This window comes from Carassius carassius, chromosome 12 (genome assembly GCF_963082965.1).
Source record: "Carassius carassius chromosome 12, fCarCar2.1, whole genome shotgun sequence".
Lineage (NCBI taxonomy): Eukaryota > Metazoa > Chordata > Actinopteri > Cypriniformes > Cyprinidae > Carassius > Carassius carassius.
The window spans coordinates 2,777,580-2,791,468 of NC_081766.1; the positions used below are offsets into that span (position 1 = coordinate 2,777,580).

At 35.1% G+C, this 13,889-nt stretch overlaps 1 protein-coding gene across 2 annotated transcripts in view; it reads right to left on the reverse strand.

The window, feature by feature from the left end:
* Window positions 1–4,090: 4,090 nt before the first annotated feature.
* Window positions 4,091–13,889, reverse strand: part of LOC132154470 (CUGBP Elav-like family member 5) — a 152,143-nt gene continuing 142,344 nt past the window's right edge. The window contains exons 8-12 of one of the 2 annotated variants that reach the window (XM_059563034.1): window positions 8,852–9,061; window positions 7,848–7,940; window positions 6,909–7,052; window positions 5,670–5,841; window positions 4,091–4,383 (exon numbers count right to left, since the gene is read on the reverse strand). In XM_059563034.1, coding sequence (XP_059419017.1) covers window positions 5,714–5,841; window positions 6,909–7,052; window positions 7,848–7,940; window positions 8,852–9,061 — 575 coding nt within the window. In that variant the 3' untranslated portion in view covers window positions 4,091–4,383; window positions 5,670–5,713. The remainder of the gene's footprint in view (window positions 4,384–5,669; window positions 5,842–6,908; window positions 7,053–7,847; window positions 7,941–8,851; window positions 9,062–13,889) is intronic. The other variant, XM_059563035.1, reaches the window with a different exon arrangement.

The following is a 13,889-nucleotide window of genomic DNA, read 5'->3' on the forward strand; positions in this document are numbered from 1 at the left end:
ATTTTTGTATAATTGTATAATCGTTTTTATTTTTATATAGTGGTTACATAGGTTTCATTTTAATTTCAGTTAAAGTTTTAGTATTTTTTTGTGTTTTTATCATTTTTATGGTTAAAAAAGTCTATTTACTTTAATTTTTATTTAATTTAAAGTAAAAATAAATTAGGTGTACAGAGTAAATTTCACAAATAATTACAAATAAATGGCAAGTAACACATTATATTAAACATGAAAATTTGAAGTATAAAAACGGAAATGGTATTTTCTTGTAAAATGAACTACAATTATCTTAGTTTTTATTTACAACTTCAAAAAAGCATTCATCACAGTATTGATTTGAATGCATTGATATGTGTTTGCTAGGGTATTGCTTTGTTGCAAACTGTGTATTTAATAAAATGTACAAGAGTGAGAGAGAAAAAAAACAGTATGAGGAGTGCGTTATTAGGCTTTTCCAAACACATCCATGATCTCACTGGGTCCCGTCTCAGAATGATGATGTCACTCTCCAGTTAGTTTAACAGTTCAGTTTTATAGTATTAAAGGAATGAATGTAGTAAACAGAATTGTGCCCTTGAATGTTGATTATAGTGACCTTTCTCTGTGATCATCTGATCAGTGTTTAATTGAAAACCTGCTCCGTCCCTGATCACTAATTTGAGTTTAGACAGACAGATGGCAGATGTCCCACTGGAACGATAGGAACTGGAATGTTTGTGCAGCTATTAGCCTTATTTTATATATATATATATATATATATATATATATATATATATATATATATATATATATATATATATATATATATATATATATATATATATATATATATATATATATATATATATATATATATATATATATATATGTGTGTGTGTGTGTGTGTGTGTGTGTGTGTGTGTGTGTGTGTGTGTGTGTGTGTGTGTGTGTGTGTGTGTGAGTGTGTTTGAGGACCCTGCGGGACTTTAACTAGTTTTAATGATCCATTGTGTATCACTGATGATAAAAATAAAGTCTATTTTAAGACCAATTACATTTATAATTTTTTTTTTACATTTTATAAAAAGTGTTATGATTTTTTTTGCACTGTTAATTTATTTTTCATGACAATTAAGGGCATTTTTGTCCCAAATTCTCATTAACAAATAAAAATCTCATGATCATTACTAGGAAAAAATTTAATTCAAGAATTTATACATCATTCTAGCATTTGTTGTTAACTTATAAACATTATCGTATTAAAGCTATTTCCACTATTTATTTTGGATATTATTACAGTAATGAGAAAATAAAGCAAATAACAACTGGGAATAATGTCAATAACAAAACTAATAGTATAATGATGACTCAAAATAATGCTTTTTGCATTGCAGTAATGAGAATTTGCATGACAGGAAAATGTGCTTATTGTGGAAAATATCACAATGGTCCTCAAAATTGCTGTCAAAATGTGTATATATATATATATATATATATATATATATATATATATATATATAAAATGCAAGATTTTTTAAAATTTATTATATTTATTTATTGGACCTGTTGAACATGTTTTCTGGAGATTCTGCATTTTCTAAAGGGAAACCTGTCATAATTGATTCATGTTTTGTGTTGATCCATCAGTCAAAGTAACCATACGGTGATCCAAAACTTTGCTCATTTCTGTCTTAATATTAAACATGTACCTTGTTTGACCTGTAAAGCACTTAAGATCCACTTTGTCCTCTGAATATTAAGAGTGAGACTGACCATTTTCAGGTTTTAGAGTGAAATGTGCTGTCCAGTCATATTAGCTTCAAGAACTCAGATATCCTGACATAATCTCCTAGATGAGAGCTTTTCTCTTATCCTGACAAAATATTAATGGGACAACGGCACAAAGAAAGTATCACTTGTTTTGACTGGAGGAAATTGTGCTTTCGTTGCACGTGACACATCTGCATGGTTGACTGATCATGGCAGGCTGTGCTGAAAAAAATCCTGCTATCTAACATTACAGGTTTGGTCCGAAAAAGTTCAAAAGTTTCTATGGGTCAAAACAACTAAGCATGATGTCAAATTCAACATGAAATGGCATTTTCTACCCATTATACTTCCAGAATTTGCCGTATTTCTAAGAATACATAAATGTATTTAGTATTTGCGATTATGTGCACTGGTGAGTTGTTCAAAATAAGACTAAAAACATGTATTACGAAAGATTTTGATTTCATGTTTGACTTTAAAATAAATGTTCCCATGTTTTGCAGTGGTGATGTGGCCTCACTGGTTTGTTTCCAAAGGTTTCACCTCTAAACACTATTTTTCATACATCTTTGTTCCTTTACATCACTTCTCTCTTTTTTTCTCGATCGTTTAGGCCATAACTGTGACCTGGCTCTACATAAGTACTACGTTTACATAGGCATGCACAATACAGTGTAACTATGAGCAATTACGAAGTTCATTTAAGTGTAATCACACATGAAATACCTGAATAAAGCATGAATAGAAGAGAACTACTTTCTTTAAAAGTGCCTTTCAAGGCTATAAAAATGTTCAGAGACTGCTGATCTCTCTGTGTGCTGTGTGTTATGCTGTCATATGGTTTGATTTGTCGACTATAAATGTTCAAGAAGGCCCTTCTGGCAAACAGCATATCAGTGTAAGCCACTGAAACAAATTCAAAGCTTCACTATGGCACGATTTTAGGCTGTTTCTAAATGAAAGGTTTTCCTGAATTATATCTTGAAAACAGCCCGATCTCACAATGGAAACATCAGTGCTGCATGAACCAGCAAAAGATCTTTCTCTGGCTGTTTTTAACCTAATTTCAGAGGATTTAATATAAAGCCTCAGTTATCTTCATATATGTTCTCACGTGTTTGGAGAACGCAGTACAGAAGTAGCAGGAGCAACAATTCAGTTAAATAGTTTTAAATAGTAATAGTGAATTGCATTAGATTGATTGCTGGGTATTCAGCAGTGTTTTAAACTGACAAACTTAAGGTAACCAATACATTAACGGTAAGAAAGTTAACATATATGATACAATGTGATAAATAAAAAAAGAAAAACATGGATAAACTGACAGTAATGTTAATGTGAGACTTTTATTTTAACATAAAAGTAAAAAACAGAATGAATGAATGAATAAATAAATAACAAATGAGAGTAATTTTACTCTAAGCCCTGCTGTGTACTTGGTAAGATAAAATAAAATAAAATAAAAGAGTAATTTAAATGTAAGTCTTGTGAACTTGGTAAGCTGACACAAAACAAAACAAAACACAAAAAACTAAACAAAACAAAACAAAACAAAACAAAAGTCAATAACAAACCAAAGATAATTGAGACTTCATGAAATCCTCATATCCAACATTAAAAACATCTGTGGAGAGTTTTGGTGGTGAAATTATCACCAGAGTGACGTTTCCTTGTGAATTTGTTTAGCTCAAAAACAAGAGCCATTGTTTGGCAAAAATATCCATGTGTGGTTATGTGTTTGCTGTGGTCAAATGTTTACAGTATGATGCATGAAATAAATGATATCACTATGGATCAAATGCCCTTTTTTTCCACCCGGCAACTTTCTGAAATGAGACGTGGCGATGAACAGCAATTCAGGATGGGCCCGATTCAATATCAACACACTTCATAGTCTATAACAATAGCCTAAAATACCCCACTAAACAATCTATCAATATCCTTTGGACGGTTTTGCGCCCATAACCAAAGGTTTTCAATAAAACACACCCCAAGTCCCCGTAAACCTACACTATACACCCTGAATTAATTGTGTCTAACTCTTAATTGGTATATTATATGAAGTAGCATGTATGTCGCGTAAGATAATCGCTCGGTGGTAATATTGTACATGGTTACGGTACCGACAGAGATGAAAAAGATTTGGTCCTCTGGTCCCTATGGGAGAGTTCGTTGTACTGCGTCAGTGTCATATACACATTTCACCGTTAAACCCTCATTATTCCACTCGAGTAAAAGCTACAACTGTCTTTTGATATGTGCATGGATCCGTCTTTTTCATTTTGCGAACTCTACCAGTCCCAGCCATGCACTGTGCTTCCAAAGTGTTCGGTATATAGCATTTTTCACAAGAGAAAAAAGATTTGAGTTTATTTGTTTTCGTCCTCGTCTCCGCCGTCGCTGTCGTCCCCTCGTCACGCCAGTCTTTCATAGCCATTGAAACACACGCTTTTGTTAAATGCCATATGCTTCACGAAACTCCCTTATGCGCTTGTTTTTCCACTTTGTTTGCTTCTTTGTGTGTTTTGTGTTGTTGTTGTTTTTTTGTGTTTAGTCTTTTTTTCTTTTTCATGTGTTAGTTTTTCAAGAAAAGTTTCCATCCGTCAAAACGTCAAGACTATATCTGTTCAAAACCTGCCAGAGAGAGAGAAAGAGAGAGAAATGTCAGAGTTTGACTCAGGAGACAGACAGCAGCAGCAGAAGAGGAAAACAGCTCAGCTACATGCTGACAGCTTGATACCTGGATGTCAAACCAGGAGCCATCAGACACAGCCGGAGCCGTGTGAAGCTCAAAATCAGGCCTGCGCTCTTGACATCACATTAAATATGATAGAAGCACCCAGAGAGATGACATGATACAGGTGTGCCGATGGATTGCATCATCCACACTGCAGCTTCAAGAAAACATTTGACTGTTTGCCGGAAGAGTTAAGCAGAGAAGTTTGCGGCTTTAAAGGAGAGATCACTTCATTCAGCACAAGCTTTTATACTCCAAACGCGGGATGTAGCGATGACACATTTTGATGATGATAATAACTGATTATTATGTGTCATTATGGCCGATTATAATGGATAAGATTTTATTTTACATTTTCACTTGAACTATAAAATCATCATCATTGTTGTTGTCAAAAGCAATAGTAAAATCATACATCAAAAAGTTATATAATCATCATTATTATTATTTTTATTATTATCTTGATTATTTTATTTCACATTTTTATAAAGAAAATTATATTAAAAATAAAATAATAACAACAACAAGAACAACAACAATTTATATTATTATTATTTTTTAAAAATTTCATTTATTTAAAAACATAAAATGAGTTGTTGTTGTTGTTGGCCTGATATTATTTGCTTGCAGGTAATTGCAATAATATTACAGAACTGTAAATTGTACTTAATCTTTACACCATGCTTTTTCTAAATCATCTTTATCATCAGACAGAATGTAAAACATTTGCAAATGAAAACAATCAACTTAAACTGGTCTTTCCACTTGTTTCAACAGTTTTTAGAGAGAAAGGACACAATTTAAACTATTAATGCTGTCTTGCAAAGTAAAAGAACCCCCTCACTTTTAATAAGATGTAAATTCACACTTTATTCAGGCAAGTGTGTTCACGTAGATGAACAGAGGTTTTCAAGGGCCACTGTAAATATATTTATATTTAAATTCAAACAGACAAGATAGTCTCAAGAGATTTTTTTGTATTCATTATAATTATTACTATTACTATTATTTATTTATTTATTTTGGTCTATCCGACTTTTAAAAACTATTATTACATTTGTCACTTCTGTCCCCCTCACTTCTCAAATGATGGCTACACCTGAGTGTAACTAAACACTTTACATAAGCCTGCAGTATGTTATGATGGACACCTCTGGTTTATTAAAATGATGCGTGTGCCTACCTCTCCTAATGGCTGAGAGTGCACATATGCATCCCTGGCTGTGGTCAGTATGGACGGCTGGCATCTTTTGGCCTTTTCAGCTGCACTTTCAAGCGTTTCATGCCGATCTGAAAGCCGTTCATAGCCTGGATGGCAGCCTGAGCGCTGGCGGGGTTATCAAAGCTCACGAAGCCTGCAGTCGAGAGAGAAACAGAGCAACAGAGTCTGAGAGAGACAGTGCTGCTCATGTGTGCGTATGCTACGAACGTCCAAATTTACTCCTTTTTAATTCATGTGGAAGGAAATGAACAACAACTAAACTGAGAGGACTGAATCAAATTAAACTAATGGGAGAGAGAGGGAGAGAAACGGCTTGATTTCTGCGGAGGGATCTTGTTGCTGAGAGCCACATGTGTAGTCTGAGAAGAATTAATATAAATATATGTGATTCCAGACAGGCAAGGCTTTTGGGGTGAGTGAGGAGACCAATAAACCTTCATTAAACTCACTACAGTCACACACACACACACACACACACACACACACACACACTAAGTGGTGGCACATCAGGGGCTACATGGCACCCTGGATACAAAATCCAAATTTGGCAAACACTTAATGCATGTTAAAATTGGCTTTGGCATGCAAATAAAATGTGTTAATTGCCAATTGCCTGGTAACACGTTAGCAAACCTTTAAATCAGAATGATACACAGTAAAAAAAAAAAAATAGATTTTTATAAGGGAAGCCATATGCTTGCATTTTTTTTAATAGTCTGACCTCTGCATGGCAACAAAACAATAATATATTGTTCATATATTGACAGACCCCTCCCCCACACACACAAATACAGATAGATAGATAGATAGATAGATAGATAGATAGATAGATAGATAGATAGATAGATAGATAGATAGATAGATAGATAGATAGATAGATAGATAGATAGATAGATAGATAGATAGATAGATAGATAGATAGATAGATAGATAGATAGATAGATAGATAGATAGATAGATAGATAGATAGATAGATAGATAGATAGATAGATAGATAGATAGATAGATAGATAGATAGATAGATAGATAGATAGATAGATAGATAGATAGATAGATAGATAGATAGATAGATAGATAGATAGATAGATAGATAGATAGATAGATAGATAGATAGATAGATAGATAGATAGATAGATAGATAGATAGATAGATAGATAGATAGATAGATAAGGAAGTATAAAGCAGAGATGTGTGTCTTACCGAAACATTTGCTCTGATTGGTGGCTCGGTCCATGAACACCTTTGAGGAGATGACAGATCCGAACGGAAGAAACATCTGCATTAGCTCGTTATCCCCAAACTCCTGTGGCAGGTGATAGATAAACAAGTTGCAGCCCTCGGGACCTGAAACAGACATACGCATATTTTATATGCTGTGGCAGACATGAACATGTATTTTTAGACTTTATGAAAATTACGAAAAGACCAATGAAACATATGATGTAAATATAACTTAGCTGCAAGATTATTTTTTTCTTTAATGCATCAGTGAAATATTATGAAAAAAAAAGGTAATTGTGAGTTTTTATTTAAGCTTTTCTTCCCAGAATTGCATTTTTATATCTTGCTATTCTGACTTTATATCACACATTTCTGATTTTATATTTGACTATTCGGACTTATTATTATTATTTTTTAAATTCATACTTTTTTTCTGTTCTGATGAATTGTGAGGAAAAGAAAGTCTGAATTGTGAGATAAAAAGCTGCAATTACCTTTTATTTTTACTTTATTGTGTGGTGGAAATGGGCTTCCATAAAATACACATCAACAAGAAATTATTTAATTTACATAGACAACACAATGTTGCACTGATGGAAATGTTTTGGGGGGTTTTGAGCATTATAGTCTTTATTTAGCATTTTTTGCTCCACTTAGATATTTTCTTTTAATGTTTTATGATTTATGCCATTTAAAAAGTTCAAACACAGCAGGCCAATCAGGAAGCATCTGACAGTGATGTCACTAAAACTGAAGATTCTAAAATGGAACTCAGTAGTTAAATCTTCACAGGGAAGCAGTCAAGCGTTTGATACTTCTGAATAGGACTATCTGATCTGAATTTCATTGGTTCACGACAACATGAGGGGGAAAGACTGATTAGTGAGAGAAATGAAAGCGGTGATTTCTGTGGCTTACCTTCCCGCTGCTGCTGCTGCTGCTGTTGGATGATTTGAGCAGGCTGTGGCAGTGTCTGACCTATAGGGGTCAGTGTTGTGGCAGGATATATGGCTGCAGATATATGCATAATCATGAGAGAGACAGAGGTGCAGATGAGGCAAGAATAAGGACAAGACGAAGGTTGACCGTTATATGCTAATGAAATATGACAGCATCACAGTGCAATGAAATCTGAAAGCAAGTTCATCATATATCAAACTGATTTAAAATGACAGATCTCCAGGCATCCGTATGATAGCTGTAATATCCAGAAAATACAAATACAACCTGAGGTTTCAATCACAGCAAAGTCACCTACCAGCAATAACACTCCATGAGGAAAGTTATATTTGTGAAAGTGACATTTATGAAAATATCGACAGCATGGAATGAACAATAACAAATGAGATCCATTTAACATCTCAGCTCTCTCTGCTAAACAGCAGTGTGATTAAATGGAGAGCAAATGTGTCTGAACAGATGTCTCAAACTATGCTCAGGTTTGGAAAGACATAATATCTCTGCTACTTCTACACAATACTGAGATTAAATGGAGAACATAAAAATCCAACTTTTGCTTAAACCTCCTGCTTCTTAGATAATCCAGATGTTTAGTATCTCAAATACATCATTTCTTTCACCCAGACACCAAGATTAAATGGAGAACAAATTTGCTGAAATCTCCTGCTTCTCAGATGTTTCTCCTGAGAAAATGTTTTAGACGAGATCTCAACAACGTCTCACACTGTGCTCAGATTTGCAAAGATGTAATTTCTAAAATGTGTTATATCTCAAATATCTCTATCGTTTCTCCTCAACAACAACGTTTTTAAATGTTTCAAACTGTGCTCAGATTCAAATTCATTTCATAGCTCTACAACTCTCGCTGGATGATGACTACTGACTCTTTTGTGTCCAAACTAATTTTAGAAGAAATATTGAGACTTAAATGAAACTGAGGTCTCCACTGGTGTGTGCAGTACCTGTGTATTGCTGGACGCCCGTGAAGGCCTGCTGGAGCGTGTCGGCTGCGCTGGGGCTCTGGGTGGAGTACTGCGGCAGGCCATTGGTGTACACCGCCTCGACCGGATGACCGTTGGCTTGGTGATGGATTCCACTGAACCCATTAACAATGGGAGTCACGATGCTCGGCATGGCAGAGGAGGCCAGATTAGCCGGCGGAGAGCTCAAACCTGCGGACGAGATTGACACAGAAATCACTGATCTGAGACCAGCGACATGTTGACAATGAACTTCACAAGCTGGAATTCCTTAAAATTCTGCCGTTTTAATGATATTGTGCCATTTCAACTCAATTTTCGACATCATTTCTACATTCGAATTGATTGCACATCAGAAAGTGCTGACAGCTGATATTGATGCAGCACACTGTGGTTGTAACCAGTTTATGCCTACAGGGAAACTTCAGCCATGATCTGGGGTTTCCACATAACTGTGTGGTGATTCTGCATTCTGAGTGAATTGCACATGCAAAAAAACAAAACAAACAAACAAACAAAAAAACTATTAGTTTGCATTATATATGATGGTTTTCTGTAAACAAACTAAGCCACTTCCTGTGAAGTGAAGCAATATGATAGATGCTGACTTACAGTAGTGCTGAAATTAATCCCGAAATTCTACACATTCCCACATTTAATGTTGTCATCATTATTTCGGATATATTTACAATGATTTTAATAATTGGCAGATATAATATATATATATATATATATATATATATATATATATATATATATATATATATATATATATATATATATATATTATTATTTTTTTAAATACTAAACAATTTTAAATTTTAATTGAATTGTATTTTTTTTGCATTGTGTTTGTACCATGTTTACATCCATCACATATTTTCATTTTTACCTGCAAATCAGCTCAAAAAAAAAAATTTCAAGAATCTTGATCCACAGTTTGCCCACAATAATTTGAAGCAGCACATCTGTTTTTAACATTGAAAATAACATGAAATATTTCATGAGCAGCAAATCAGCATATTTGAATGATTTCTGAAGATCATGTGACACTGAAGACTGGAGTAATGATGCTGAAAATACAGCTCTGACCACAGGAATAAATTCCTACAATACAACCCATTTGAAATTATATTTTTTTTACAGTATTTTTGATCAAATAAATGCAACCATGGTAAGCAGAAAAGAGAATCCTTAATAAAAATCTCTATATATTACTGTAAAAGGGCTTAGATCTCAACACAAAGCAAAGTCTCATAAATGTTCATGAACAATGCAGTACAGCAGATGTGTATGGTTTGATGCAGAAGCGTGATTATGTAAATGATGTCTGAAGCGCTGCTGGCTGTATCTAATGTTGGACAGATCAACACGCTTCAACTCTACTGTCAATCAAACTGCAGAAGAACAGGTGGTTAGAAAAACAGCTCGGTTAGCCTTAGAAGAGGAGCAAAAACAATCCAACATACACAAATCGTGCAGAAAAAACTATGAAAGAATTTTGTCAAAATTAAACACTTAATGTTAGATGTTATGTAGAATATGAGGTTCGATTTTGCATACAGGGAATATGGAAGTTGATTTATACTACAAAAAAGTTGCAAATAGGATTAACAGTGCTCATGATGAAATCAGAGAGAAATACAAACACCTGAGACAGCCAGAGAAATATCATCATCTCTCCTGACTGCTGTCTTCGTGTAGTGCAGTATGTTTTGTTGACTTCTCTCTGAGGACTGGGCTCTTTAATGTCTGATCTACAGTTGAATGAAAAGAGTCAAATCAAACACATCATGTGTTTCTGTGCTGTCCGGTCTTGTGTAACACTCCTGTTCATCGAGCTGAAACCAGCTAAAGGTGGAAGCTAGAGCACAGTAGATAGTTTCTACTAATCCAAACTGGTTTCATTAAGTCATTGAGTAGCTCAGCTGTCTGGACCTGGTTATTCTTGCAGACAATCTGGGCCTTGCTAACACTTTTATTCAGCAGGGGAACATTAAATTGTTACAAAAGCTTTCTATTTCCAAATAAACGCTGTTCTTTTGAACTTTCTATTCATCAAAGAATCCTGAAAAAAGTATCACCATTTCCTCAAAGATATGAAGCAGCACAACTGATTTTAACGTTGATAATAATAAGAAATATTTAAATCAGCATCGATTTTCCAGCAGGATTGAGAAAAGAAAAGTGATAAAGGATGAGAACGAGAGTAGAGAGAAATATAAGTCTAACAGTGAGTCAGAAAGTGTTGATAAAACAGAACGGCTCTCACGTCCGAAACTCCTGAACTCCTTTCACTCTGTGAAATACTGAGCTAAATCAGACAGCTGAAGGGAAGAGCTGCTCTTTTACACTTATGGACAACATGAAATTCAACCAGGAGAACTACACACACACACACACACACACACACACACACACACACACACACATACATATATATATATATATATATATATACATATATATATATATATATATATATATATATATATATATGTAGTTTTGATTTTAATTTAGTTTAAGTAATTTTGTTATATGACTTTTTTTGTTGCCAATTAGTATTACTAGTATTATTAGTATTAGAATGTCTCGGCTGTTTTTGTCCATACATTAAAAGTTCACAGACTAAAAAATATATAATAAATAACAACACTGGAATTCCATTGTAGGACAAAGAAATGGAGCCATTCTGTATTTCACAGTAGAAAGAAAGTTTGGAAAAACATGATTGTGACTAAATGATCAGAACTTTCATTTTTGCGTGAAATATCCCTTTAAAGGAACACTCCGACTTTTTGGGACTTTAGCTTATTCACAGTATCCCCCAGAGTTAGATAAGTCCATACATACCTTTTTCATTTCTGTGCGTTCTGTAAGTGTTATTTGACGCACCCACCGCTAGCCTAGCTTAGCACAAAGACTGGATGTTAATGGATACTGGTAGCATAGTAATCCCAATAAGTGACAAAATAATGCAAACATTTTCCTATTTACATGTTGTGATCTGTATAGTCACAGCGTGTACAAATAACAAGGCTATATGAGACAGAGACGATGGCTACTTGCTCTGGAAATAGATCCAAACACACCTGAAAACAACATCACGAAGTAATTCGTTTGCTCTGAACATTTTACTGTAGACGACTATTTTGAAAAAATGCAAGTTGCCACACGGACCATGAAACGTGTGCTAAAGGATACAGCCATCCCATCAATAATAAAGACCGGACAAATTGGATCACCTGTTACTGCGGTAAGTGTTCCGTTATGTTTTGAGATGACTAACATTAGCCATACTGTAACAGTGCCATGCTAATGTAATATAACCTTAGTAGTGACACTATTACGTGAATAGGGGGTCCGTGCATCCGTGTATCCCCTTTATTGTTATTATTGTGACACACTGTATGCAATGGCTATACTACAATTTCATTGAACTATGAATGATCATTATAACAAAATCACTTACTTGGTGGACAGCTGACCAGTAGGTTCACTCGGCATGGGGCATTTCTTCCAGTTGATCTTGTCACAATAGGAAAAAAAGACAACTGCCGGGTGTATTAGGGCAGAGAAATCTTCCGATATTTTGATTGTCATCAAGCCTTGACATTGATGGCAATACCCGGTCCCATTCATTACAACAAAGGCACCCGGTTTCTGTCGGCATAGGTTGTCATGTTCCACATTTACACCACCAGTCCGTGTTCGTCCTGATTCTCCCTTCGTCTTACAGCTTCCAAAGTTTGTAACTCCTCGTTTGTGTATTCTGGCTCAAAACTATATGGTTCTGGATCTTGGTTTGATATAGAGCTGAAACAACGAATCGATTTAATCGATAAAAATCGATTATTAAAATAGTTGTCAACTAATTTAGTCATCGATTCGTTGCTAAATAACTTTTATTTGCCGTAAGCGGCTCATTTCGTGCATACCGTAAAACTTCAAATAATAGCCCGGGCTTCTTTTTACCCAAATCGCCGAACTGCACCGGCTTGTATTTGAGACAGGCGTCTATAAGAGACAGGCCTTTAATTTAGTGTTGAGATGTTCAAGCATGACAGTAGGAGGTTACAACATTATATTACGTTTTATTTAGAATTAATTTGGAATGTGTTTAACAAATAATTTAATGTAAGAAATGTCTTTGGCTATTGGCAGCATAAAAAAAAAAAAAAACATAAAAAACGAAACGATGTCACCGCAATGGGCAGAACAATACAAGTTACCCCTAAACAAATGTGTTTAACAAATAATTTAGTGAAAGAAATGTCTAAGATTATTGGCAGCATAAAAAACGAAACGATGTGACAGCAATGGGCAGAACAATAGAAGTTACCGCTAAAATCCATCGAGCATATGAACTTGTTTCCCGAAACATATCAACAAGAAAGAATGAAGGCTACCCTGTAAAACAACTGCAATCATGTGAAAGAAAATTACTCTATTCATCACTATCATCATCCCCGCGATCCTCAATTACAAGTTCATTGGCGAATTCCTCCTCCACGTCGCTCTCCTCCACTTCTCTCTCTCCAGCCTCCGCTAACTCTGCCTGCCTTGCTTGCACTAACAGCTCTCGCCCAGATGCGCACGGCTCTCCCTCTTTGAAACAATGGATAAGGTGATCCTCACTTCCATCAGAAGCTACTGTCAGGCCACATACCTAAGGATAACATCCCGAAGTCAATGAAATATATTATCTCCTCTTTCTCCCTCGCACACACACACTTGCACGCGCGCGCAAGCATACCTTAAAGGAATTTTTCAGCCGCTCCGTATCCAGCTTTTCCCACGCTTGAAACAGACCAGGCCTCTATTTGAGACCGGCCTTTATTTACCCAAACCTGTCGTCACACCAGGCGTTTAAAAGAGACAGGCGTCTATTTGGGACTCGGCTATTATTTGAAGTTTTACGGTATTTCAAATCTGCGGTGACCAAAGTGTGGCAGTAATGAGACATCGGAGGTTTTACTCAGCCAGTACAGAGGGAGAAGTAGCGAATAGCCAATAGCTG